General features: G+C 46.8%; 1 protein-coding gene across 1 annotated transcript in view; it reads right to left on the bottom strand.

Annotated features, from left to right (window-relative positions):
- Positions 1-3,193: 3,193 nt before the first annotated feature.
- Positions 3,194-23,464, bottom strand: part of LOC136019400 (rho GTPase-activating protein 20-like) — a 32,987-nt gene continuing 12,716 nt past the window's right edge. Inside the window, exons 2-15 of the mRNA XM_065689561.1 lie at positions 19,602-19,684; positions 17,341-17,511; positions 16,632-16,781; positions 15,054-15,095; positions 14,233-14,317; positions 13,269-13,346; positions 12,693-12,759; positions 11,780-11,968; positions 11,144-11,319; positions 10,450-10,611; positions 9,358-9,467; positions 8,223-8,412; positions 7,463-7,577; positions 3,194-6,914 (exon numbers count right to left, since the gene is read on the bottom strand). Coding sequence (XP_065545633.1) covers positions 5,179-6,914; positions 7,463-7,577; positions 8,223-8,412; positions 9,358-9,467; positions 10,450-10,611; positions 11,144-11,319; positions 11,780-11,968; positions 12,693-12,759; positions 13,269-13,346; positions 14,233-14,317; positions 15,054-15,095; positions 16,632-16,781; positions 17,341-17,511; positions 19,602-19,681 — 3,351 coding nt within the window. The 5' untranslated portion in view covers positions 19,682-19,684 and the 3' untranslated portion in view covers positions 3,194-5,178. The remainder of the gene's footprint in view (positions 6,915-7,462; positions 7,578-8,222; positions 8,413-9,357; positions 9,468-10,449; positions 10,612-11,143; positions 11,320-11,779; positions 11,969-12,692; positions 12,760-13,268; positions 13,347-14,232; positions 14,318-15,053; positions 15,096-16,631; positions 16,782-17,340; positions 17,512-19,601; positions 19,685-23,464) is intronic.

The raw sequence follows: 23,464 nt of genomic DNA, 5'->3' as shown, positions 1-23,464 counted from the left end.
CTCTCTGGTAACAGGAGCCTGGCTGGAATAGTGTGAGTTTGGTGGAACTCTAATATCCCGTTGCCCCAGTTAAATAGACTGGATTTTCCCCTCATGTTTGAATGAATATGTCAAACTTGCCTTATAACTGTCATAAAAGGGGGGAGAGGGGGGTTTCAGATGTACAAGTCCTTCTTGGGTTTGGAATAAAAGCCCAAAACTCCAAGTTTAAGCATCATGGTGCAAAGCGACTGGAAGGGACCTTTTAAGGGTCAGGATTATTACAAGTGCATTAATGGTTTTGTTTGGGGCCACCTTTAAGCCTGCCTCGTCCCGGAGTTCGTTTTCTCCCTTTACCCGCTGGGTTACTACGTTGGGTTTACAGCCTGGGATCCACACGGAAAAGAACATCATCTCCCAGCTCCGGTTTGTTTAGGGGCCAGCGGCAAGTGGTGACTGGAGGCGACACGAGGTGGAGCTCTCGGAGCGCCCGCTTGCGCACAAGACGAGCAGAGCGGGGGCATGGTGAGCCTGCCTCCTTTGCTCCCTTCCTTTCTTCCTCCTTTCCTCCCTTCCTTCCTCTAGAAGCTCTTGATTGGCACTTGTAAGCCAGCTCAAGGCCAAACCAACAAGGTAGCCCTGGGAAACCTCCCGCAACGTGTGCCTGTTTCTCCCAAACCTCTTCTCTTCCAGCTTGCCCCAGGTTTGTTATAACGAAGCAAAGAGAATGAAAATAGATTAAAAGAAAGCAGTAAAGGCACCACCACCTTCAGTGCCACTTTGCTTCTGTCCCTGATGCTGCCACTCTTGCAAAGCAGAGGTAACATGGAGCTCCTCACCCCCCTCCTGTGTGTGAGTTTGAAGCTGGGCAGAGGATGCTGCTGAAAGATGTCAGTTCTCTACACACGGGTGCACTGCCACATGGAAACATCGAATCAGCTAGGTAGGAAAAGACCTTTAAGATCATCAAATCTTGCCTTTATCCCAGGACTGCCAAGGTAAAATCCACCACTGAACCATATCAGTATGGGCCTCATCTATATGTTTTGCATGCTGGTGGGATGGCAAGCTGCCTGTTTGGAAGAGCTGAGTGACTGTTACGTTCCTCTTCAGAGTGTGGATGAGCTTTGAGGAAAAAGTTTCCAGGGCAAGCTGTTTGGATACGTAGGTAGCCAAAATACCCCACACTACTCTTTGGCAAGGTTACCTGCCCTTTAAAGGTGCCATGGGGTAGCAGAAAGGAGTCTGTACCTGCAAACGATGGGGTAGAGTATGTCTTGGGAGACCGGCTTTCCTGACTCTGTTGGGATGACAGAAATAGGGCTGAGACAGTGGAAATAAACTACAACTGCCCTGGGCATTTCCATTGTGGTTTCCATCAGCCCGCAGCATAAGGGAACAAATCACACATGCCAAGCAGAAATGAGAAGAGGCTGAACTGAATGAGTCATTGTCTCGTCAAGGCAAATGAACTGGACTTGTCTGGCCTTGATCTATATTGGGAGCAGGTCATGAAGGCTCCTCACTTCCCGGATGGCAACCTCACGACATGTCTTCCCAAGTGACTATCCGGCAGGGCACCGAGTAGGACATTCAGTATTTCAGAGCCAACTTGAACTAAATCTCTACTTTTGATCTGAAAAAGGGCAGAGAGAGAATGGAAACCTATTTGTGTCTGAAGGCTGTATATTAAGGGCAAATTTGGCCTTTCTGGGGCAGAAAGCCAACTGTCTGTATTTGGTGTTTCTTATTATGAGCGAACTGGGTGCTGTGGGGACATTTATAAGACTGCTTGGTGACTTCCAAACACACTGCTGCATCTCAGGGAGCGAAACATCCCACTTGGGAGTTTTGAGAAAGGGATTTAAGTGGTAGCATCACATGGGACACCTGCACTGAGGGGAGCACTGACAGTACATCTACAAGCTGCTGTGGGAGTGTGGAGTGAATCACAGCCCCACGTGGCCTGGTGACCCACTGCTGGGTGTCTCCTGCCAGAGACTGACACCAAAGCAGGGTGCTCGTGCCAGAATTAAGTCAGATTTTTTCGGTGGTGGGGGTAATTTATGCTTTTTATATGATTATAATATTACTATACTATTATTACACTATTTATACTTTTTATACTATTATTTATACTAAAATTTATACTTGTGGCCTTGAGTTTCCTGGGGCTAAAAGCAGTCGTTTGGCATGATTGTTCAGCAGAAGCCAGGAGCTCCAGGACCTTTTTGTCTTCATGGCACAGTCCCAGGGGTCTGTGGCCAGGATTAGGGGCATTTGGAGGTGGGACTTTACATTAAGGCATTCACCTGTTTCTCAGTTACTGTATGGTGGCACAGCCCACAGGTTTCCCAGCCTATCCCTAGGAAATCTATTACTAATTTGCTATATGTATTTTGATGGCTTGGAAGAAAGTGTGGAACATATCTGCTGACTTGGTGCGTGTAGGACTGGGTGCCAAAATGTGGGGAGCATCATTGCCTGGGATCATGGAAAAGGAGTGCTGCAGGATTCCAACTCAGGCCTAGAGGCAGCAGGTAAGTGAGGTCTCCACGCCCTTGCAGAGGCCAAGTCTCCTTGTCTTGTGTAGTACGCTGCCTCTGCTGTGCATCACATGCTCCAGTGGGACCAGTGGATTGTGCTACCTTTTCTGATAAGTTTTGGAGGGTTTTGTTTTGCTTTAAATGAAGACAATTTATTAATAGAGAGCTGGGTTAGAGCAGCTACCCAGGGAAATGCGCCCTTATTAGGCAGCCTAGGATGAGGAGAGGAAAAAATGTGCCTTTTGCCCCGCCTCTCCCAGACTTTCTATAAACTGATCTCTTTAACTTGCTCATAATTCTTCTGGGTGACGCAAATCGTGAGCTCTTACTCTGCATTTGGTCCAGGTCTTCCTCGTTTGAGCGGAGACCAGCCCAGCTCCTGAGTCAGTTTACAGTCCATTAGCACGTTTAGAACACAGAATCATCTCTCTGCCAAGTGCAGGCACTTTTCTAATAGTCAATGCTGTTTCATCTCCCCCAAAAGATGCACATAAGAGTGGTGCCTGAGCTGACCTGCTGGCAGAAGGCTCGGCATGGCCGGCCTCTCAGATCTAGGGCCCGACGCACGTGTTTCAACAGCGCGTTTGGTGTTTTGCAAATGCCACCAGTCCAGCACAGAAGAGAGGGAAGGAAGAGCAAGGGAACAAGAGGTGATCGCTGCACCACAATGACAAACAAACACGTGTGTCTTTTATTGAAATAGTTACAACTGTAGCTCTGGAAAACAAAGACTGTGAATGCCACGTCAGTGTTCATGTGTGCAGGGAATTATGGGGGGGTGTTGTATTACAACTATATACACCTTCCATCATACAAGGGTCACCAAGGTGATTTGGGACAGAGAGTGCCGAATCCGACAGTTAAACACCCTGCATGGAGTTAATCAAACTGCACACCTCGGAAAAGTGGGCTCCGGGCTTCCCCCTCTCTCCCCTGTCCCAGCATTCGGCCACAGGCACTTGACAGATGAGCGACGGCATCTGATACCTACTAGATCATTTCACAGAGCTGGCTTCCCCCTCTGTGCAAGGACTGAACCATGGCAGGTGTCAAGCAACTCTACACATAGCTATTTGCAGACACTCTGCAACTTGCAGGGGGCACTTACTCCACAAAGGTGACCTTTCAGTCGTTAGGATTCACGTATTTCTCTTGTCCTTCACCCATTCACTGTTAATTGAGTAAAAGGAGCAACTCTCTGAGAGAAACCTCTTAGAAAACTCTCACATAACTTTCAAATGAGATAGCCTGAACCTTTTAACCTCTGAGACTTTTCCAAACGTTTTCTTAATGCCTGTCAAACTAACGTGATGCTCTCAGCTTCTGTGTAGAGCTCAGCTGGCAGCATCACAACCCTCTAAGCGAGTCCCATTATGACTGTGGCTCTTCTGAGCACTGCTTTGAGTGGAATCACGGGGGTGCTCCAAGAGTCCACTGGCTGCATTTCTCTAGTAGTGCAGCACTAGAAGCCTGCTTAGCACACCCCTGCCTGGCACTTCTCCAAACCTAATTCTCCTGGAACAACTGAGCCATGTGCTAAGCTGAGTGGGAATTCAATGCTTCTCTGAGACATCAGCGCTGTTGAAGCCTGGACCATCTCAGCTTGTGGACTGACAACTTTCTGGCCAGATGAGGCTTTGCTTCAGCATCCACTCAACAACATTCTTGACAACTTCCACAACTCCTCTGACCTCGTGCTAGAGCCAAATACCACTTAAGTCCCTCTCAGCATGACTAGGAATTTGATTAGTTGCCCCATCCATACTGCCTCTGGAAAGGGCTTTCTGAAATGCTACCATCATTTACAGAAATATAATGTCACCTTTTACTAGGGATAAAAGGACCAGTGGACACCAAAAAAGAGAAATGTTCATAGCTCTGCCAAAATGACAGTGCTAAAATCCTTCATAGTAACTGTGGCTCTGTCAAACACTAGGTTTGGGGGAGGTTTGAGACAATCAATGAAAATGAATTGGGAAAGGAAAAGCAATCTTGGGGTTAACATATTACATGTGCCATCTGTCAGTGAAAGCTGGGCTTTGGGCTCTGGGCTCCATTTGGTGCCTCAAACAGTAATGAAGGCACACAGTGAGCTGGACCACCAGGGGACAAAGGATGAGTAGAGAGAAGCCGCAGTGATTTCCAGGATGGAGGTGAAGGGTCTTCCTTTGGGTGAGCGGTGATGAAAAGTGAATAGTGGAGGATTTTGTGCAAGCATAAGGATTTTTAACTACTTCTGCCGGAGTGTTAGCTGTCCCAGTTCTCCAGTCAGCCACACGCATCAGCGGCTGACCAGAGAAAATAAAGCAGAGTTTCTCCTTTCCCACTTTACAAAGAAACGGAGTCAGCCCCTGTACATGTCAGCTAATTCGTGGACAGGGAGAGTCTGATGGCATTCAGACCACTAGACACCCAGCCAGTGATGCCTCTTCTGTATAAAAAGGGTGCAAATTAAAAACCAAGAACAACCACTCCCCCCCCAATCCCAGCTAAAATGCATGTTAAACCCCAACATTACATACACATTAGTGTCGCTTTACACTTACTGCCCCATGCAGCCTGCTAGATTCTTCACACCCCGATCATATCTTACACATTATTTTCTGCTGCACATACACAAAAAAATACACTCAGTTCTCCCACATCCATCTCCCTAGACAAAGGTCTCTTCTGCAAACGCCACTGTATCACGTTCCTCTGCGGCCACCTCTGCCAGTGGCTGGCTCCTGAGCCACTCCACCCTGCTCCGAAGGAGTTCATTCTCCACTGCTTCTGCCTCTGCTGTGGGACAGGTCTTGGTTTCGTCGTGCTTGAAATACTCCCTGATGGTGTTTCGAATGGAGGTGGGGAGGATGATACGGATGGTGTGGCTGAACGTGTTGAAGCCCTTGCTCTGGGTCGGCGCCTGCGCCATTTCCTCTGGCTTACTCTCCAGCTCCTCAGGAGTGGAGGCACACTGGGGGCTCTCTTTGTGCTCTGCCTGTGGGGATGGGGTCACTGGTCCATGGTGGTAGCGCCTGGAGATGGACTGCAGGACAAGAGGGGTGTTCTGCCCATAGAAAACGGTCTGGGGGATATGGACTTTCACAGTCTGCAAGCTTTTGGACAGGCTTTGCTCACTGCTGCTGCTGGGAGAGTCGCTGCTGCTGGTGTTTGCCAGGGATCCCTCCTCTTCCTCTTCCACTGGAGACTCACAAGAACTTCCTTTATTTGGGACCATGTAAAAGGTTATCTTGGTGCGCTTCAGGCTTTCCTGGCTTGGAGGGCAGGCATCTGTGCTTTTGATTTCTATGTTCTTCACTGCCTTCTCCCTATGGTGCTGGTGGCTGCTCTGTGGGGACTTCTCGCTGGCTGGGCTGGCAGCTGGGAGCTCGGGGTTTTGTTCAGACTCTTTGGTACAATCCTGGCTCCTGAGCCCGGGGCCAGGGCCCCCTCCACAACTCAGCTGTCTCTCCTCTTCTTCCCAGTCAATGTCAGTTAATGGGCTTCCCACGGCAGCTCCGCTGACAGGAGGAACACTTTTCCTCTCTCCAAAGCAATGATTGCTCTCTGCAGCCTTGGGTTCATACTCATGGAAACTGTCCAGATCACATGGATGTAAAGGCACAGGAGACCTGAGGGACTTGTGCCACTCTTTCGGGGACCTTTGGGCAATCCTGGGGGACACAGCATGGAGCCTGGCAGACGTACCGAACATGAATGGTAGGGATGAGACGTCTGTGGGACTAATGGCTGATGACTCCGAGCAGTAGGAGAAAGCACTGTCTAAGGAGCTGAGTGAGGAGGCAGACGGGGAGGTGGTAGTGGAGGACAGGCTGGAGAAGCTGGACCTGTTGGACAGGCTGGACTTCTGAAAGCTGAGCTTCTTCACCGTAGAGCTGGTCCGAGGTGACTGCCACAAGTTCTGCCTGGCCTTATTAACCCCAGTGCTTAGGCCTTCATCAATCAACTTCTGGCTCTCTACCTGCAGCTGCTTGAGCCTGTGGATGTAGTCTGTATGGCTGTGCATGATGGTGGCATCGCAGCTGGACTGCCGGGCCACCGGCTCATGGCTCTGAGCAGGCAGCTGGGAGCTGAGGCAGACGCTGGGCTCCGATGAGCACCGGTCCCTGGCCGGGCTGAGTGAGCGTATTGAGCCGATGGAGCAGAAGGAGCCATCCTCTTCCAGGAGGTCATAGCTGTCTGCACTGGCGTTCTTCCGGGCTTTGCTTTGGTAGCAGGCTGTGATCTCACTGAACAAGTCCCAGTCCTCTGGATCCTCATCGAGTAACAAGCTGCTGGATGGCTCAAAAATGGCATCTGTTTCAGGTACCAGGTGATGCTTTGGTCCTTCTGGGTCACAAGCAGAAAATTCCAGCTCATCAGAGGAATCATCATGCTGAGCCAAGCCTATGCCCAGGGCAGAGAACACAAATTAATTTATGGCCTATGTCTCCTAGCCATACAACCAAGGCAGGAAAATATACTCATGGAAAAGCAAAGTTGATCCGCTGTTTGCACAGGGACCAGAGGAGGACTGGGAACGATATCAAAAATGTTGGCTTGATGACCTGAGCTTTCACCACTGGCCTGTATTCATGGAGACAAATCAGCCTTTTTCCATTCAACCATTTGGTCTAGCTTCACAGAACTAATCTGGAAGAAAAGATTGCTGGGACATGGCATTGCTAAGGCTATGCTAAATTCTTGTGATAGTTGGAATAGGTTGAACAGCATCCGGAGAGAAAGGCAACCAGGGACATTTCAAGAGATGCACCCCAGCCCTCTGCTTTGCCCTCTCTTCCTGCCTATGCCTTACAAAGGGAAAACCAAACTCAACTGTTTTGCAATGTTTTTCCTTGGAAGAGACATGAAGGGAAAGCAAACTCTTTAGCATGAGGAGTTTAACTGCTAGAAGACTTTAAATGTTTCTGAAAGACACAGTGCCAGCGACTTACCCAGAGATCCCTCTGAGGTTTTGGACTCTTTGTCTGGTCTTTGAAACAAGGAAGCAATGTCACCTCCAAAAATCTCTCCGGAGTTCTCAATCAGGAACTGCACTAACAAGGCCACCTGGCAAAGACATGAATTTACAGTCAGTTTCATGAACATACAGCCAGCTGTATAAAGCAAGTCAAATCAGTCCTGGAATCTTCCTTTTCCTTCTACAAAGATGTAATTTCCTACAGAACCTTTTGCTCAAGAAGCTGTTAAGGACGTGGCAATGTGTTTGTACGAACTATACTTGGAGCAAGAATATGAGCTCTATGAACTGGTACAGTGAGCCAGGTGCAGCATGTTCTACAGTTTTCCTCGCTATTGATAACACCTCATAAGCTACAAGCTTATTCCTCCCCTCTGCCGCACTGTCATATTCATTGCTTACTCTGTCTCTGCAAAATGGCTTTAAATCCAGCTGAAGTGGCAGTGTCTAACTTCAGTTGCTCCATCTTTCAGCTGCTGGACATGGTCTGCTTGGCCACATAGAAGTTCATTTGCTAAAGCAATCATAGTTTTCCTTTCCATCCTGGATAAACTGAGTGGTTAAATTCCCCTACCAGCATGGCCACAGCTGCACAAGGGAAAGGACAAAGCCTGGATGCCACTCAGCCAGCGCTGTCACTAATTCTGTGCCTTCCTTTAGTCTACAAAGTACAGTGCTCATAAAAAGCAGTAAAAGGGGAAGACAAGCATGAGGCCAAACCCACGAAAGATTACCTTCTTTGTAGACCTGCTCTCCTCTTCAGGCCCAGTGGGACTTGGTAGCCACAGCATATTGGGTGCTATGCAAAGAGCCAGGTTAAAGGCATTCATCTGATTCACGCCGGAATTCTGCTCAATATGATGGAGGACTCCAAAGAGGTGTCTGAGTAAAATGAGGTTGGCCTCTGGAAGCTGGTTGACTAGACTATTCAGGGAGTGGAAACAAAAGGAAAACAATGCTGTTCACAAACATCTGCTCTTCAGATATCAGGAGTAGTCCCAAACCTTTTGCCCCCTTCTGCCCTTTTGCAACCACTTTGAGACTTTCACATTGGATAATAAAGTAAGAAGACCTTGTCACTCCCCTCCACCAGCTTTTGTGAGAGCCACAACTTTACATCCATGTCGCCTCCCCACTCTGCTCACAGAGCTGGAGGGATCAAGGGACTTGTGTCCAGAACATGTGGTAGAAGTCTGTAATGCCTTAACAAAACAATGCTTGCCCAAAAGCAATGCATACAGCTCCAGGCCAGCAGCACACGAGACAAAGCCATTGCCTGTGTCTCAGGCTATAGAGATAATGGAGAAAGGAGGCCCAGGCCAAACTGTCAGGTTCAAAAACTGAGCCGAGCCACCGACAGGAGGAGGTTTGATATACTGCATATCCTACAGGATGCTGATAGACTGTTCTTGCTCAGGGCAGCAGCTTCAAGGCAGTAAAGCCATTCTCAAGGTCCCAGTCACCATCCTGGTGGGGATATTTCTTCTAATGGCCAATAAGATAATCAGCTTTATTTTGTGCATGTAAGAAAAAAGTTACCATTGATAAAGATCTAATTCCACTGACATTTGGTGTGCTCCTGGTGGCTGAGTTACTGTGCCTGTTCAGCATGCTGGTTCTGGTAACTTGAACTGGTAATCAGAAAAGAATTTTCTAATGACATTTTTTGGGGGGGGTCAGAAATGTTCACAATGTTCATAAAAGACTCTTGAAAGGAAAACGTTCTGACCATTGACACCAGCAATCAGAATAGCTCTACTGTGGCCTGGAGCATTGCCAAAGCATCTCCCAGAAGATGAAGTCTATGCTTAGGGCTGTGTGCTCCCCCTTCTCCCACCAAAAGAAGCTTTTATAAAGGCTTTTACAAACCTTTTGATAGCTTCAATCTTATGTGCCCGATTTTCTGTGTCCACAGCTTCCATCCACAGTCCGTGCATGTCTGAGGATAGAACACTGTCAGGTATATTTCGGAGAAAATCCTGAATTAAATATATATATGCAGAGCAGTCTGGTCAGTTTTGAAGTCCTTACTTTGTTTTCACGATGCATATAGTCATTGTTTATTCATATTAAGCACAAGATAAAACAAGACATGACACAAATACATTTCTCCTCCCCTCCCCACTTCACCAAGCTGTCCTCCTCAGGGCTCTTCCACTGCAGCACTGCAGGACTGTGTTGCAGCCCTTGTACCCTGTCCCTTCTCCAGGACAGGACTCATCTCTACTGCAGCAGGCAGAGGACTCATCCCTATGGCTGTGCATAGTTCTGTTTGAAAGATTTCTCACCTATGATTATTGCTGTTTTTTTTCCCTCAGGTGACTATTAAACAACTTAACGTATGTCTTGTATTGGAAAGGGCCTGAACATCCTCCCAGTCAACTGTTTTTTGTATTAGGCCATCAAGAGCAAGAGACGGGCATGGTTTTTGATACTCTAGGTGTCTGAATTTTTCTGACCAGATTTAATTGTAAAAGATAGGCTTTTTCTTACTAAAACGTAAATGTCGTGAGTCCTCTCATATCTCCCTGCAGTCTCTTCTGGGTGTCCAGAAAGGACTGAGAGCATCTGTGCTGCCGCCAAAGGGTTTCTTATTAGTGCAGCATCTGAATTGCTGACTCCAGACTCTGACATGTTATTTGGCACTGTATAGATGCCATGGTTATCTTGGAGGTAGACGTTGCTATATCATCTGCTGAAGGCTGTTTTGTACAGGGAGGTGCAAAATAAAACACTGGCCTGAAGGCCACTGCATGTGTCTGCATGTGAAAGCAAGCACCACTCATTCAGACATACCTTTGAGCACATAGATGGTCCAAGCCATCAGATGAGAATGTCTCTTGCTGGGAAAATGCTTTCTATACCTTCCTCAAACTTTCCTACCCATAAAGACTCATGTTGCTTCCTTAAAGAAGGAAGTTACTATTAGCCCAGACAGCTGAGTTACTTGGCCAAACATACCGTGATGACTGCTGCAGCCACAAAGACTGACTCTCCATCCACCTGGACATCATCTCCGGAGTTCAGCTTCTCTTTCAACTCCTTGCAAGTCTTGGCATTGGCAGAACGTCTGAAAATGCCCCTAGTAGAGGGACCTTCATGGTACAGCAGGAGCAGCATATCCTAAGAAAAAGCCCAATTGTATTTAAGAGCCTAACACTTTACCCTGTAGTTTGTTTGTGTTATATCTCACATAATTATAACATAACAAGACCTAGTCAGTACAGGAAGAGGACAGACATACAAGAGATTTGTCATGATTTAACCAGGGACAAGAGCCTGTCAGCTAAGTTGCCAGTACAGTTGATGTGGGTACACGTATCCTGGGGCAAGTGTGAGTCCATTGGACTATTAGTGAGTGAGGTCTAAGCTATGCAGCATATAGACTATGGCATAAGTCCACTGACATTGCCCCTTGGCAACTTGTAATGACCTGGTTGGAGGCAACCATTGAAATGGGATGGACACCTTTGCAAGAAGCAATATGGATTACACAGGAGAGGGATGCTTTTACTCTTGTAACTGAGCTAGATCTGCATCACAAGCAAATGATGGTCTTCGTCATCCAACCCTCATAAATGCCACAAGTGGCTTTAAGTTCTAGGCTAAACACATAAAGTTTATGTCAGGACAACCATTCCATGCTGCTCCTTACCATGATTGGCTTGGGAAGGATCCCATCAGGACAGACAGAAGAGAGAGACAGGCCGAAGAGCTTCCGTGGGGTGGTAGGTGACTGTGAAGGAGGGCTGCCCGTGGGGGTGCTGGTGCTGCGGCGCAGGGCCCAGTCAATCAAGGACTTTTTCCTCTTGGTGTGTTTCTGCAGCGACTCTGAAAGAAAACACAGACCTTCATTACACATCTGTCTGTCCTTCTATTGGCCAGTGAGTGACCTACAGCGGAGGCAGAGAGTCCGGCTGAGCAAGGACTTTCTACCATCACTTGTTTGATAACTACGCTCTAAATGCGGACAGTCAGGTAATACACAGCAGTGAAAACACTTGTTCATCGCCCAGAAATCAGCAAAACTTCTATTCAATCACTGTTCTTCAGTGAACATTGCTGCCTGTGCAGTGTAAGAATGGCTTGCAATTGAAAGCTAATCTAGGACTGAAAGCCAATTCTGAATATTTTCACAAACAAATTTAGCTTCTCTGCAATCTCTTCCTCTACGCATACATTCAGGTATGAGAATGACTCTGGGATATGTATACAAAGTTAGGAAGAGTTTGGCATTGCCATGGAATGTAGCTGTCTCTGCTGGGTTGTAACATACTCCTGCAGCCCCTACCTCTCCTCAGCTGCATTGGAGCTTGGGGCCTGGGTTTCAGAACAAACTGACACTGTTTTTCCTTTGGGAGCTGATCAAGGAAAGAAGCTTCTGTCCCATCAGCCAGAAGGGTGTTATTGTTGATTCCTTGTTGCTGGTCAGCAGAGTCCCGGATACAGCTCAATGCGATGCTGAAAGGATGCTCATGCCCTGTTGAGCAGAGAGATGTATAAAAAGCAAGAAAAGATGCAGAGCTATGTGAAAACAGCTCCACATCTGGGCAGGACGATGCAGCCACATCCAACGGCTCCTACTGCAGCTGGGCCTTTAAGCAATGTTGTTCAAAACCTCCACCTGTGGCCTAAAGAGGCCAGGGCACACCTATGCATACATATGATCATTGCTTTACAAGTAAGTTCATCCAGTTAAACCCAGCCAGCCACCCTTTATTAGCAGCTCTCCAGCACATCATACAACAAAGCGCATTAATTTGGTTTATGCTGTTATTAATAGGCTTATGGGCCCCACTGCACTAACAAAATACTCTAAGCATTGCTCTGTGTAGGAGTTGGCTTATTATAACAGTTTAGTATGTATTGGATGGATACAAAAACTAAGCATGTGTCATGATGAGTTGGAAAACATCAAAACCCACCCAAAAATAAATGTGAAGTCTAAAGAGTCCCAGAATAACAGTCTTATTATGAGAACATGGTCTTTGGAGCAAGATCTCTTTAATAAACCAACATGTATAAACTTCCTTGGAGAGCCTGGGGATTTATTTATGGGGTTATCACTGAAAACCTAACAACATAACGCAGAGTTAATGCAGATTACTCATTCAGCATAACTAAGCAGTATGTTATAAGGCAAAACAGTCAGAGCAATGGCTGCACCATCTGTCCGAGAAGCAAGCAGCAGTTTAAATGCTTACCAATGAGAGGGTAAGCAGGGTCATCTTTTCCTGAGATCACCCAGAGGTGGTGTTCACTTGTCCTGCCCTGGAGGTGGAGGAACAGAGAAGAGAAAAACATTAGGTAAAGGGGGCCATGGTGAGGGTCCATGAGGTTGCCCTCAGAAAGCAACGCACAGCATCAAAGGGCTGAACAGACCAAGGAGCCAGAGGTACACAGCTATCTGTTACACACTGTAATGGGCACGGCTGGACCACTGCAATGGGCAAGGCTCATCTGATAACATCACCGCTTTGTTCAGTGTATCATTTCATTAATTAGCCTTTGACAAGCTTGACTCAATCCTAATGCTGGGTTGCAAGTCCTCTGAAATCCAATGGACTTCCATATACAGGGTTTGAATTTAATGCAGGTGTATAAGCATGTCTGCGTTTCTAATACCTGGCACTCGCACAGATTGCTTCATCTTGTAGTCCAGAGAGTATTAATGCCTGACTGCTTAGCTACAGCACATCTCCACATCTGCACTGTCCTGTCAACTGGATGTTGCCAGCTTCTTTAGCTAAGACCTCGCAGACTACGCAACTGCCACTTACAGGAAGTCCAAGCTGCTCAAGGGTCTTCTTCATCACACTCTCTGCAGTTTCCACATTGGACACATTGACTGTGGTAGTCTAGAAAAGGAAAGAAGGAAAACAGAGGAAGCTAATAAGAAGGGATGAGGTTTGGCTGCAGCTTCTTGTAGCTTGAAAGTTTGGGGGAAATGTCACGTATCTGTTTATTGACTGTCTTTACTAAATGTTCATGGTTAGAAGAGCTGTACTGGAAGCACTGTTAAAGGCGATGGCTACACATCGTGAAAACTGTTCTCCACTATTTCTTATATCATAGGTTTATTATACTATCCAAAGACTTAGTCCAGTAGAAATCACAGGATGTGGGTGGTGTTCAGATGCTGTATTTGGTCACATCAGTATTTGACTGACCGTAGTGCCACTGTCACTCCAAAAGGTGAACATGGCACAAGGCTAATAAAACACAAGTGTCAGGGTTGCTCTCTGAGGGAAGAGTACCCAGGAAGTAAATGTCACCGGCCAAGCTTGGCATGAAGCCTAGAAATGTAAGCTATTAATATGAAGAGACTGGGGCACATTCCAGTCTAAATTAATTCAGAACACACCAGCAACTCTTTCATGACCAATTTCCTCATCTTATTACACTGAAAATAGGAATGGTTGGACACTCAACCACAGACTCAACCACAGTTACCAAGTGAAGCAGAAGGAAAAGAGTAAAAAAGCGAGAGGCCAAGAATAACCTTAAAAACCAAATGCTTTTTGGTAAGGGTCTGGCTACCTCCTCATTTCCTAAGCCAAAACTGAAGCCCATTCCAGTGGGAAGGATGCAGCTGCCCAGAGGCACCCCCTCTAAAACCTTTCCATGGGACTTGAATTTTAAACAGAGGTGGCAGCAGCAGCCCCACAGCCCTGCCTTCCCACCCCTGCCCCACAGCCCTCCACGTACCATTGGTCTGAAGAGCAGGTTCTTAGTTTTACTTACAGAAGAACAGTTGTCAGCATCCAGCACAAAGATCTGAAGCGATAGATTCTTCGGATACTCATTCTGTTTTACCTCATTGATGTGCCTGGAAGTCAAAGGGGAGGGAATATAACTTCCTAACCAAACTTGAGAAGGACCCTAAGAAGGATCCTAGAGATCCAAGGGACCTGCTCCTTGGCACTGTAATAAATACAGTTTAATTACAGCAGTAACAATAATGTGCAATGCTCGTAGTGTGGCCACATGCTCTTAATGGCCTATTTATTTGAGGCCCAAGACTAGCAAAACCCCACATGACAGTACTTTAATGCAGACATGTGTCTAGCACAACACCTTCCAGCATCCTTAACACCATTACTATTCTTCACGAACCAAGAGGCTTCTTCCCCTCTCTGTACCCATATAAACATTTCTGCCTGGAGATGTTAGTGGAAACAACATGCAAAAACATAACATGAAAAAGAAACAAGTGTGGCCTCCAGATGCCACCAAATACAATCTTGAATCAAAAAAAAACCCCAACATTTGAAGAATCAGTAACACTTGTGCCATTTCCATAGTCATTAGCAAAGTCAGCCTCTAGCTCCAAAGGAAAAAGGGTGCTCCATCAACGTTATCTTCTAGTGGGTTTCATCTTTTCTGGACTGTTAACACTAATTCTGCTTTCAAGCAGGGCTTCTGCATTCAGGTTTCTAAGGTGCACTGTTCGGACAGGAGCTTCATGTACTGAAAATCAGAGGGCAACTTGGCACCTAGTGACAAATGTCTCTGGGGACTGTAGAGGAACCACCCAGGAGGAGGATGAAAGGAGGGTCACTTACCACAGTAATGCTGACAGCCATCGCTCCTTCACGTCAGCTGAGCTGAAGATAAAAAGGGAGGCAGATGATCAAACAAGTGCTGAGCGTGTAACAGCCTTTGGAAACTCTACCCAGTTTCATTTATATATAGCTGCAAGTCAGAGTTCCTTCCTGCAAAGCCCTGGAACAAAAGCACAGGCCTTTCCTGCCTCCGTCCTATTTTAACAAGTGACAAAAATAATAATAACAAAAAAATTCCAGAAACAACCTGGACTACATTTCCTGCCCAGGCTGGTGAGTGTTGAGATAAGGAACAAATGTCTTTCTGTGATGCTGCAGTTAACTCATCTTGTAGGCCCTTATTATTTTTGCAGTGACCTTTAATTGCTATTTTCTTTCTCCTATTATTTCCTTCCCAGAGTCTGCCATTCCTAGAAGCTTCTGCTGCCAACATGGGTTACCCAGGTCTCAGTGACGTGAAGGAAATGGAACTGCTGTTCAGCTGGGACTAAGACACAAACAGCAAGTTGCATGTCAAGAGGATGAATCCTAACTGGGAACGCATCACACGGGAGAGACCATCCTGACCCCTGTAAACAATGAGACAGCATGTATGAAACCATGGGATGGTTCCCATTTCTTTTTTCCACCAAGGCAGCTGCCCCACAGAAGGAAAAGCATCTAGTGGGGCACAAATTCCAAGGGGTGCCAGCATCCCTGAGGATGGGGTGACCCTGAAGATCGCTGACCCCTCTGCTTTGCAGAAGAGAGTATGAAGTGGAGATGCCTGAGCCAGCTGAGCTCCCTGTGGGTACGCCAGCTCTAGGTTCAGCTTAGCCAGGCTCCAGGTAACAAAAAACTCATCTGCTTTCTGGTGAGCCTTATCAGCTCAGGCACAACACTGGGACAGCCTTTGAGATGGCACTTGGATATGAAGAGCCTGTTCTTTAGCCTGCTCCATGCTCCCCTGCATTTCTAGTTTTGGGGTTAGCAAGGGTTAAGAGAGCTCTGGACTGGGCAGCTTGTGTGCAGACCCATCCTGAAGAACCTCTCTAGTCTTCTAGTTAGTTTGTTGTGTGGGCTTGGGACACCCTGGCAGATCGTGCAGAATGAGGGTTTGCCCATGCCACATGAGGAGCGGATCAAGGTTTTCATCCTGACACAAGGCAACCCGGCAGTTTCACTGACATAACTAACCTGTCCTTCATAATGAAAATCTCTCAAACTGGGGCTAAGCTCCTACAGAAATGGCTGCTGGCAGCTGCTGAAACAACATGCTTGTAAGTTATGTGATGGGACAAGCTGGTTTGCTATGGCAGATTTGGTGGTGATCCAGATATTCTGCAGCAGGCTTAGCCATTCCTATAACAACACTTGCAAGCCCTGTTGGTCCTCTAAAAGGCTCCCAGGGACCAACCTGCAGGTACCTTTCTAAGATGACCGTCTCCCAATGTCCAGGTCTTTACCACACTGTCTAATGGGGGTGGAAGTCCTCTACTCAATGGGGAGAAGGGCTGTAGTAGAGTTTAGGGCCCTACAGCCTCAGTCATCATTTCACTTAACAGGCTGCAGAGGGAGGTCTGGTGTCTGATGGGGTACCTGAAGGTGACGACATAGTTGGTGATAGGCCAGCCGATGACAAAAGAATTCTCAGGACACATCTTTTTCTCTGTCACCTCGCTGAGGCAGGTACCGGTCCACACTTCACTCAGGTGCACTTGCTTCTTCAGCTTCAGGCTGGAGGAGGACCTGCAAGTCAAATGATGGATTTCTTAGACCAGATCATAACCTTCCAGTCACGAGATGCGGTGACAGCAACAAGCCTCCCCAGAACTAAATGTCTGGGCATATGGAGGGAATACAAGAGATGCAAATGGATTTTGGGGTTGGTGGCTGCAGTGGGACAGCTTAGGGCAAGCGATTCACTACAGCCACATGCAGGTAGATGGTGATTTAGGCTAACTGCTGTATAGGCTAATAGCTGGAGTTACCTAGGCTCTTAATTTATGTGTGGCAGAAGTAGCCAGGCCAGGAATCAATTTTCTGCCCTTTACTGCTCATGCCCTTATACTGTTTTTTTCAAGAAGCCACATAAGGGAAAAGGCAAAACCAGACAACCTTTTCCTTCAGGAAAATAAAGCAAAGCATTAATACCAGGAAGACTTTCTAGAGGGGGAAAGGGGAAGCACCACATTTTAGATCCACATTTCTAAAGAAGAGTTGTTTTGATGCCCACTCCACAAATAGCTCAGAGCCTAACATTAACAACACATACTGCGGCAGAGGAGTGAGTGTGAATTCCTCTTACTTGGACTTGGCGATGACCAGCACATCACTGAACAAGATCAAATGTCTTTCCTGGGTCTGCAGGCCCACAGTTAGCTGTACACGCTCATCCAGGACAAAAGTGGAGCCTGGGCTGCTGAACACCCCACTTGGCAGCCCATTGTCTGAATGGGAAGAGGAAAGGGTAGATTCCCTAGGGAAGGAAGAAAAATCATAAGACTTTGTCAGAAGCTTTTCTCACACAGGTTCATGATTGAAGAGAGGCGACTGGTTTGGAACAGCCTCATAGCCCCATGCTTCTCCCAGCACTGCCCCTATTGCTCTCCCTTCTGAACTGCACTTGCCTGCCTCTGCCCAGTTAATTTCATCAGCCTCAGACAGATGGAAAACTGCCTACACGCCCACACCAAATCTGGGGAGGCTGAGCTGCTGGAACATTCCTTTTTGAGTTATTTCTCACTCAGGTAGAACACTTATTTCCCACACGTGCATGTGAGCTATGACTCACGGAAAACGCATGGCTCGTGGCACTGCTCAGCCTGGTGTGAGGAGGGACTACCATTTCTGCACATGTTTTCCATCCATTCTGAGCTGCTTGTCAATGCTAGGGCTGCAGCACAGAGAAAACAAACTGCACGTACCCATCTAATTCCAGCCATCTGATTGCCTGGCTGAAATCCAGCGTCTTGTTTCTCCTGAGAAAGACAAAGATGCTGACCATTTCCCCACAACCACAATGGTTTTTGCGTGTTGACTGCAATCAAGAAGACACCAATGGAATTGAACCAGATCCTTTCGCTATGCTCTCCCCAGCTGGAATAGCTCTGCCAAATGCTAATCTCCCCGCTTGCCTCTCAGCACCCTCCTCTGCGCTGCTCCTGGCTCTGGTTGCCAGTGGCTAGCAGTACAACAGGTCCCATAGTTATTTCCTGCTTCTGTCCTGGCTCTACAGGTGGGTTTGTGCTGAATGAACAAGAAACATTTCTTCGCTGAGCCTTGTTCAGAGCCTGTGTTTGCATGCCCGACCCTGAGTGAATTAGTTAACCTCTGAGACATGGCCTTAGAGTCATGTAGATAGAAAACCCCTCACAAATCCTCCTGTCTCTACACAGACAAAGCCATGTATCTTGCTTTGGAAGACACATGTGGAAGAGATACTTATCTTCCCCCCACCGCTCCCAATACTATAGTGTGAGGGCAGTCCCTACACATATGAAAAAACACATGAGCTTTACAGGTAGTATTTTTGACATGGTTAGTCACAACTCAGCTTCCGCTGGCCTCATAAGTGGGGAGTGATCCCATGATGTAATGGGAGCGAGGTCAAAGCCAGCATCTGCTTTTTAAAGTCATCCCACCGCCACAGGAACACCCTCACTGCTGCAAGGAGAAATTCCCTCTTCCCTCCTCACCTCTCCACAGCCACTAACAAGGGAATTCTTGGCTTATGCATCTGTTGCTTTTACAAGTGAGAAGCTAAATCACCTTTAAACTTGGTATTAAAAGCTTTCCATGTGCGTCAGTTGAGCAGTGGGAGCCACACCACCTCACAGTCTCAGCAGTGTGTTTCCTAACGCTGGAGGAGTCACACAGCTCTGTAAGCACAACAGCAGGATAGCCAAAAAATCTCCCCAGTACTCTGGTGGCCTAAGCAAAGATGGCATTGTACCAGCTCCCTCCATAGCAATCCGTCATGAGAAGCGTTTAAAGCCTCCCTCCCTCAGGAGGATATTCTCCAGCCAAATAAAGTCAAGAATTTGTTTCTCTTTGCTTCTTTTTTTTAGTGCAATTTAGGAAGGGGTGGGGGCGATGACAACGAAGCCACATAACTTGGTCAGGAAACAACCAAGCAAAGATCAGTCCTGCCCTTTATAATCCTATGGGGCTGACCTCATGGAGACAGGTCCATGGGGATGATGCTCATATTACCATGCTTCACCCAATTCCCATGCCCTGATGGGTGGGAATGCAGCAAGATGAATGTCTGGCATGTCTGTACCTGGCTCTACCTGCTGGCTCTCCTGGTGCTTTACACCCGCAGGGGCAAAGCATCAGTAGGGCACTGGATGGCTCCGGAGTGGCAGGCAAGAGAGGGAGCTTTTCACCACCCAAGCTGGTAGCTAGGGAAAGCTGCTGTCATCTGACAGGGATGTGACTGTCCTGGAGGATGGCTGGTACTGATGGCTCTCCCACCAAACATCCTGAGCTTATGCCACCCTACACAGCACAGGCAGGATGTCGGCAGAAAGGTGGAAAAAGGAGTCAGAAAGGTATTTCCTCTACCTGGAATGGCACTTTGACTTGCCAAGGGCTTTAGTGATGGCAGAAGGGGTAGATCGTCTTCTTTGGACTATGGGCTTCATCTTCTGCAAGACAAAAAGACATTCCAGTTAGCTTGGCCACCCTGGAAGCAGATCTGCTCACTGCACTCTACAAGGTCGCTTTTTATCTAGTTAACACTCATGAAAGCTCAGCAGTGAAAGCTGTGATCTGTGTTTTCAGACACCTCCCTCCCCTTCCTTATTATAAAAGCTCTTGTCAACTCTCACTTTTATGTAGGACACTTAAAGCTTTCCTAACTTGAAATGCTTCCAGTTTTCACAGCCAAAGCTCAAAGTTATGACATGAAATTAGGCAGAGAAAAAAACCACAGGCTAGGAAAAACTTCCTTATACTCATGCCATGGGACAGTTTGTTAAGGTAAGGTATAGAAATCCAACTTAAGACTGGACAAAGCTATGAACAGTATATACATAGGGAGCCATATTATATAGGCTTAAGGAGTGGATGAGGTTGTTTAGTAGTTACATCTCCAGATTCAGCAAATAGCCTGTTATTAGGCCACTCTCCGTGTAATGTAACCTCAAGACACTTGTACCTTTTTGAACAGCCGTGGCCACCAAGTCTTGTATAACACACAAATGATGTGACTGTAATGGTGAGACTTGTGAGTTAGACGTGATAAGCATCCCAGTCAACATATACACATGAAGGTCTTCTTCTATTCGCTATAATGAATTTTGTGCTATAGAAAAATGACAGGTTTCAATGTGGAAGAAAAATCCTTACAGCAACGGCTCTTGCTTAATAAACGTGGCAAAATTGGCTGCACAGTTCACTTCTGATTTCAGCATTTGCCTGTAGTAGAGCTTTAAGGAGCAGGAAGTTTACAGTATGCTGAGAATCCCTGATCTTTTGACTTCTGAATGTATCAAAATATGGAATATCCAAAGAATAAAGGCAACCAGTGCTGCTGTTTGAGAAGAGGCCCTACAGAGAAAGCATGTTCCATTTATTAACCATATCTTCTTCAAACTCTGGGCTGAATGCAGAAATATTCATTCTCATGCAAGTTCATTAGTCCCATCTCTCACTACATAATGCTATTACAGCTCTGTATCTCATAACCACACTAACATGACGTTAGAGGAAGTTATTATCCTCATTTCACAGGTAGAAAGGTGAAGAACAAAGTCATCACAGTGAACTTGGTTGCCTCGTGTTCAACACATCAGACCTGATTTTTCTGAGCAGCCAGAAAAGTTGGCCCAGGGCACTGTTCATGCTCATTCTCGCTGGAGCTACATGGGCTCAGCATGGCTACAAGCCTGGCTTCAGGGATTTATGGGAGGAATCCCAGAAATTAAGGACAGGGCATTAGTGACCACTTCAAAAGTTGGTGGAAGTGATTTACCACACTTCAGATCACGTAACTCAAAGCTGGAGAGGGACTGCAAGCACAGTTTAATACAGTGATTTCCTAACATACTAATATTTAGCTTTGCAACATCAATAGTGCCCTCTAAGTAGATTCCTTCTGTACAAGTATATATATTGACAGCGACAGACGGGCAGCAATTTCTCTCTCATTCCCTGATACGACATTGCCAAGCAAAGATCTGTGCTCGGAAGTTTCACAGAGAGAACGGAATAAAAATAACATCAGCTCAAAAATGTTTGTTTCAAAAAAAAAAAAGAAAGTCCCTCCTCAAACAGAACATCTGGCTTCCAGAGGTGCCTTAATAGGATAAAATGTTCCTACAGAACATAGCACAGCATCAGTCATGCAATATCTCAGGGCAGGAAGAAGGGACGGGTGTGGTGGGAAGCCCTGGCAGGCTGTCAGCTGCAATGAATACAGCAGGCACACAGGGCGATTGGATGCATCTTTGTGCCGGGGGTACTGCATTAACATCTTGAATGGTATTGTAACAAAACCTTGCACATGGATAGTATCTTCCTTGCCAAAGAATCCTATGGCACATAATAACCTTACTGTAGGTAAAACAACCATTTTAGCCACCCCAAAACTAGCCTACCCTGTGGTACAACATGGTAAAGAGCACCAATGACATTAATGGTGTGAGTGTAGTGTAAGAGGACACTTGACTCAGAAGAAATTTCAGGGGAGATACCAGAGAGCCAGCACTGGTGGATTTCTTCTCCTGACCGATAGGAACGCTTTCAGATTGTATCTGACTGGTGGCATCAATGTGTTCCAAGAAGCCTTGCGTTTGCCCACCCATCGCACTTCTCCAGAGGAATGTGAGGACCAGCACCACTTCCAGCAGGCACTGGACTACCCGTGGAAGTCTCACAAAGACAGAACTTTGGGTTTCCAGTGAAATGCTGTGACTGCAGGGAATAAGGTATTCCCCATACTTGCTATCTCCATCATCAGTTCCTCAGAGGTCCAACTGCCTGATCCCAAGCAGACTGTAAGCAAACCAGAAAACTGCCTTCTAAGCCCCCACCTAAAGTCTTTTTGGCTCTAGCCAGTCAAGTATCCTTGTCGGGACATCACTGAGATGATAGTCACAAAATCACGCGAGTGGCACCTTACTGAGGGAACACAACCAATGGGCATAATTTCACAGATAACTGCTTTTTCTTGCAAAAGAAAACCCTCTCATCTCACTACACAGAAGAAACACCATGCAGGAGCTTCCTGCCCAATGGCTGTGCTTGAGCAAAGCTGGTACTGCACAGAGGGGGCAGCTGCTGGTGCACACCCTGGGGCTCCTTCATCCTTTTGGATCCTTCGCTTTGCTCCTCCATGTCCAAGCCAGGGAGTGCTTTTGCTGGAAGTCAGCTCTGCTCACATTAACCAGGCACTGGAATCAGAGAACCACCAAAGGGACACAGCGTAATCTCTGCGCTGTTTTGATGCCATGGAAACAGATACTCGTTTACCCAACATACTCTGGAAGTGCTCGAACACTTGCAACACTCTGGACCATGTTTGTGCATTACTCATCTCCGAGCTGCCAATTTTAGCTGTGTATTTCTTGGCACTGGGCAGGTTGTGAGTCTAATGCCCCTCATTCCAAACCCATGTATGGCCTACACTATCGGCTCAGCTGGCCAGCAGGAGAGCGATTTTTCCCCCCACTGACCTCTGCACTTAAATGTTGTTCTTCAGACAGTTAAGGTGGGATGGAGATGAAATATAAGGGCACCTGCTTAGAACAGCAGGGATCTTCCTTCTGTCACTAGCTGGTTGACTGCAGTGTCTGTGGCATGGGAATGCTGCTGTTTGGTTCAGGTCACATTCAGAAATCAAACCATAATATTTTTAATAGGGCAATTTTTCTGCAAAGCTTAAGTTGAAATATTAGTTTCAGAAACACTGATGTGCTGTGTTTCAAAGCCACCACGTGCTTGCTTTAACCGTAGAATCTACTGAGCGATGCCAAGACTCATGCACATAGCTCGCAGCAGTGGGAAGCTGCCTGATCAGTGCAAAGCAGCAAGGAAACACGTCTCTGTCACTCACAAGCTGCTGATGCTATGGGAGACTGTAGGTTCTGATGGCATGGATGCTGGACCCTGATGCTTCCAGACCCAAAGCAGGAGGAAAACATCACCAAGGAGCGGTTGTGGCAGATCTACAGGACTCTGAATTTCTGGCTTAATCCATATAATAGGGATGCTGCAAAGCTGCAAACCATGGGGCTGGGTGCATAAATTGGCATGAATCAAGGGCAGTTTGCAGTGGAAAATTGTATGGCAGGAAGCTTTAAGATCCTGTGTGGCAGGAAGTTTTCCTTCAGAGACCTCACTGCATTTTACTGCATTAAATTTATTAGGCTCTTCCAAAGCAGAGTGCTTCAATAAAATGTTTGTTTTCAATTAATCTGCTTTCA

This window comes from Lathamus discolor, chromosome 9, assembly GCF_037157495.1.
Source record: "Lathamus discolor isolate bLatDis1 chromosome 9, bLatDis1.hap1, whole genome shotgun sequence".
Classification (NCBI taxonomy): Eukaryota; Metazoa; Chordata; class Aves; order Psittaciformes; family Psittacidae; genus Lathamus; species Lathamus discolor.
The sequence above is the reverse complement of the archived record's forward strand: the minus strand, read 5'-3'. Positions and strand labels throughout refer to the sequence as shown.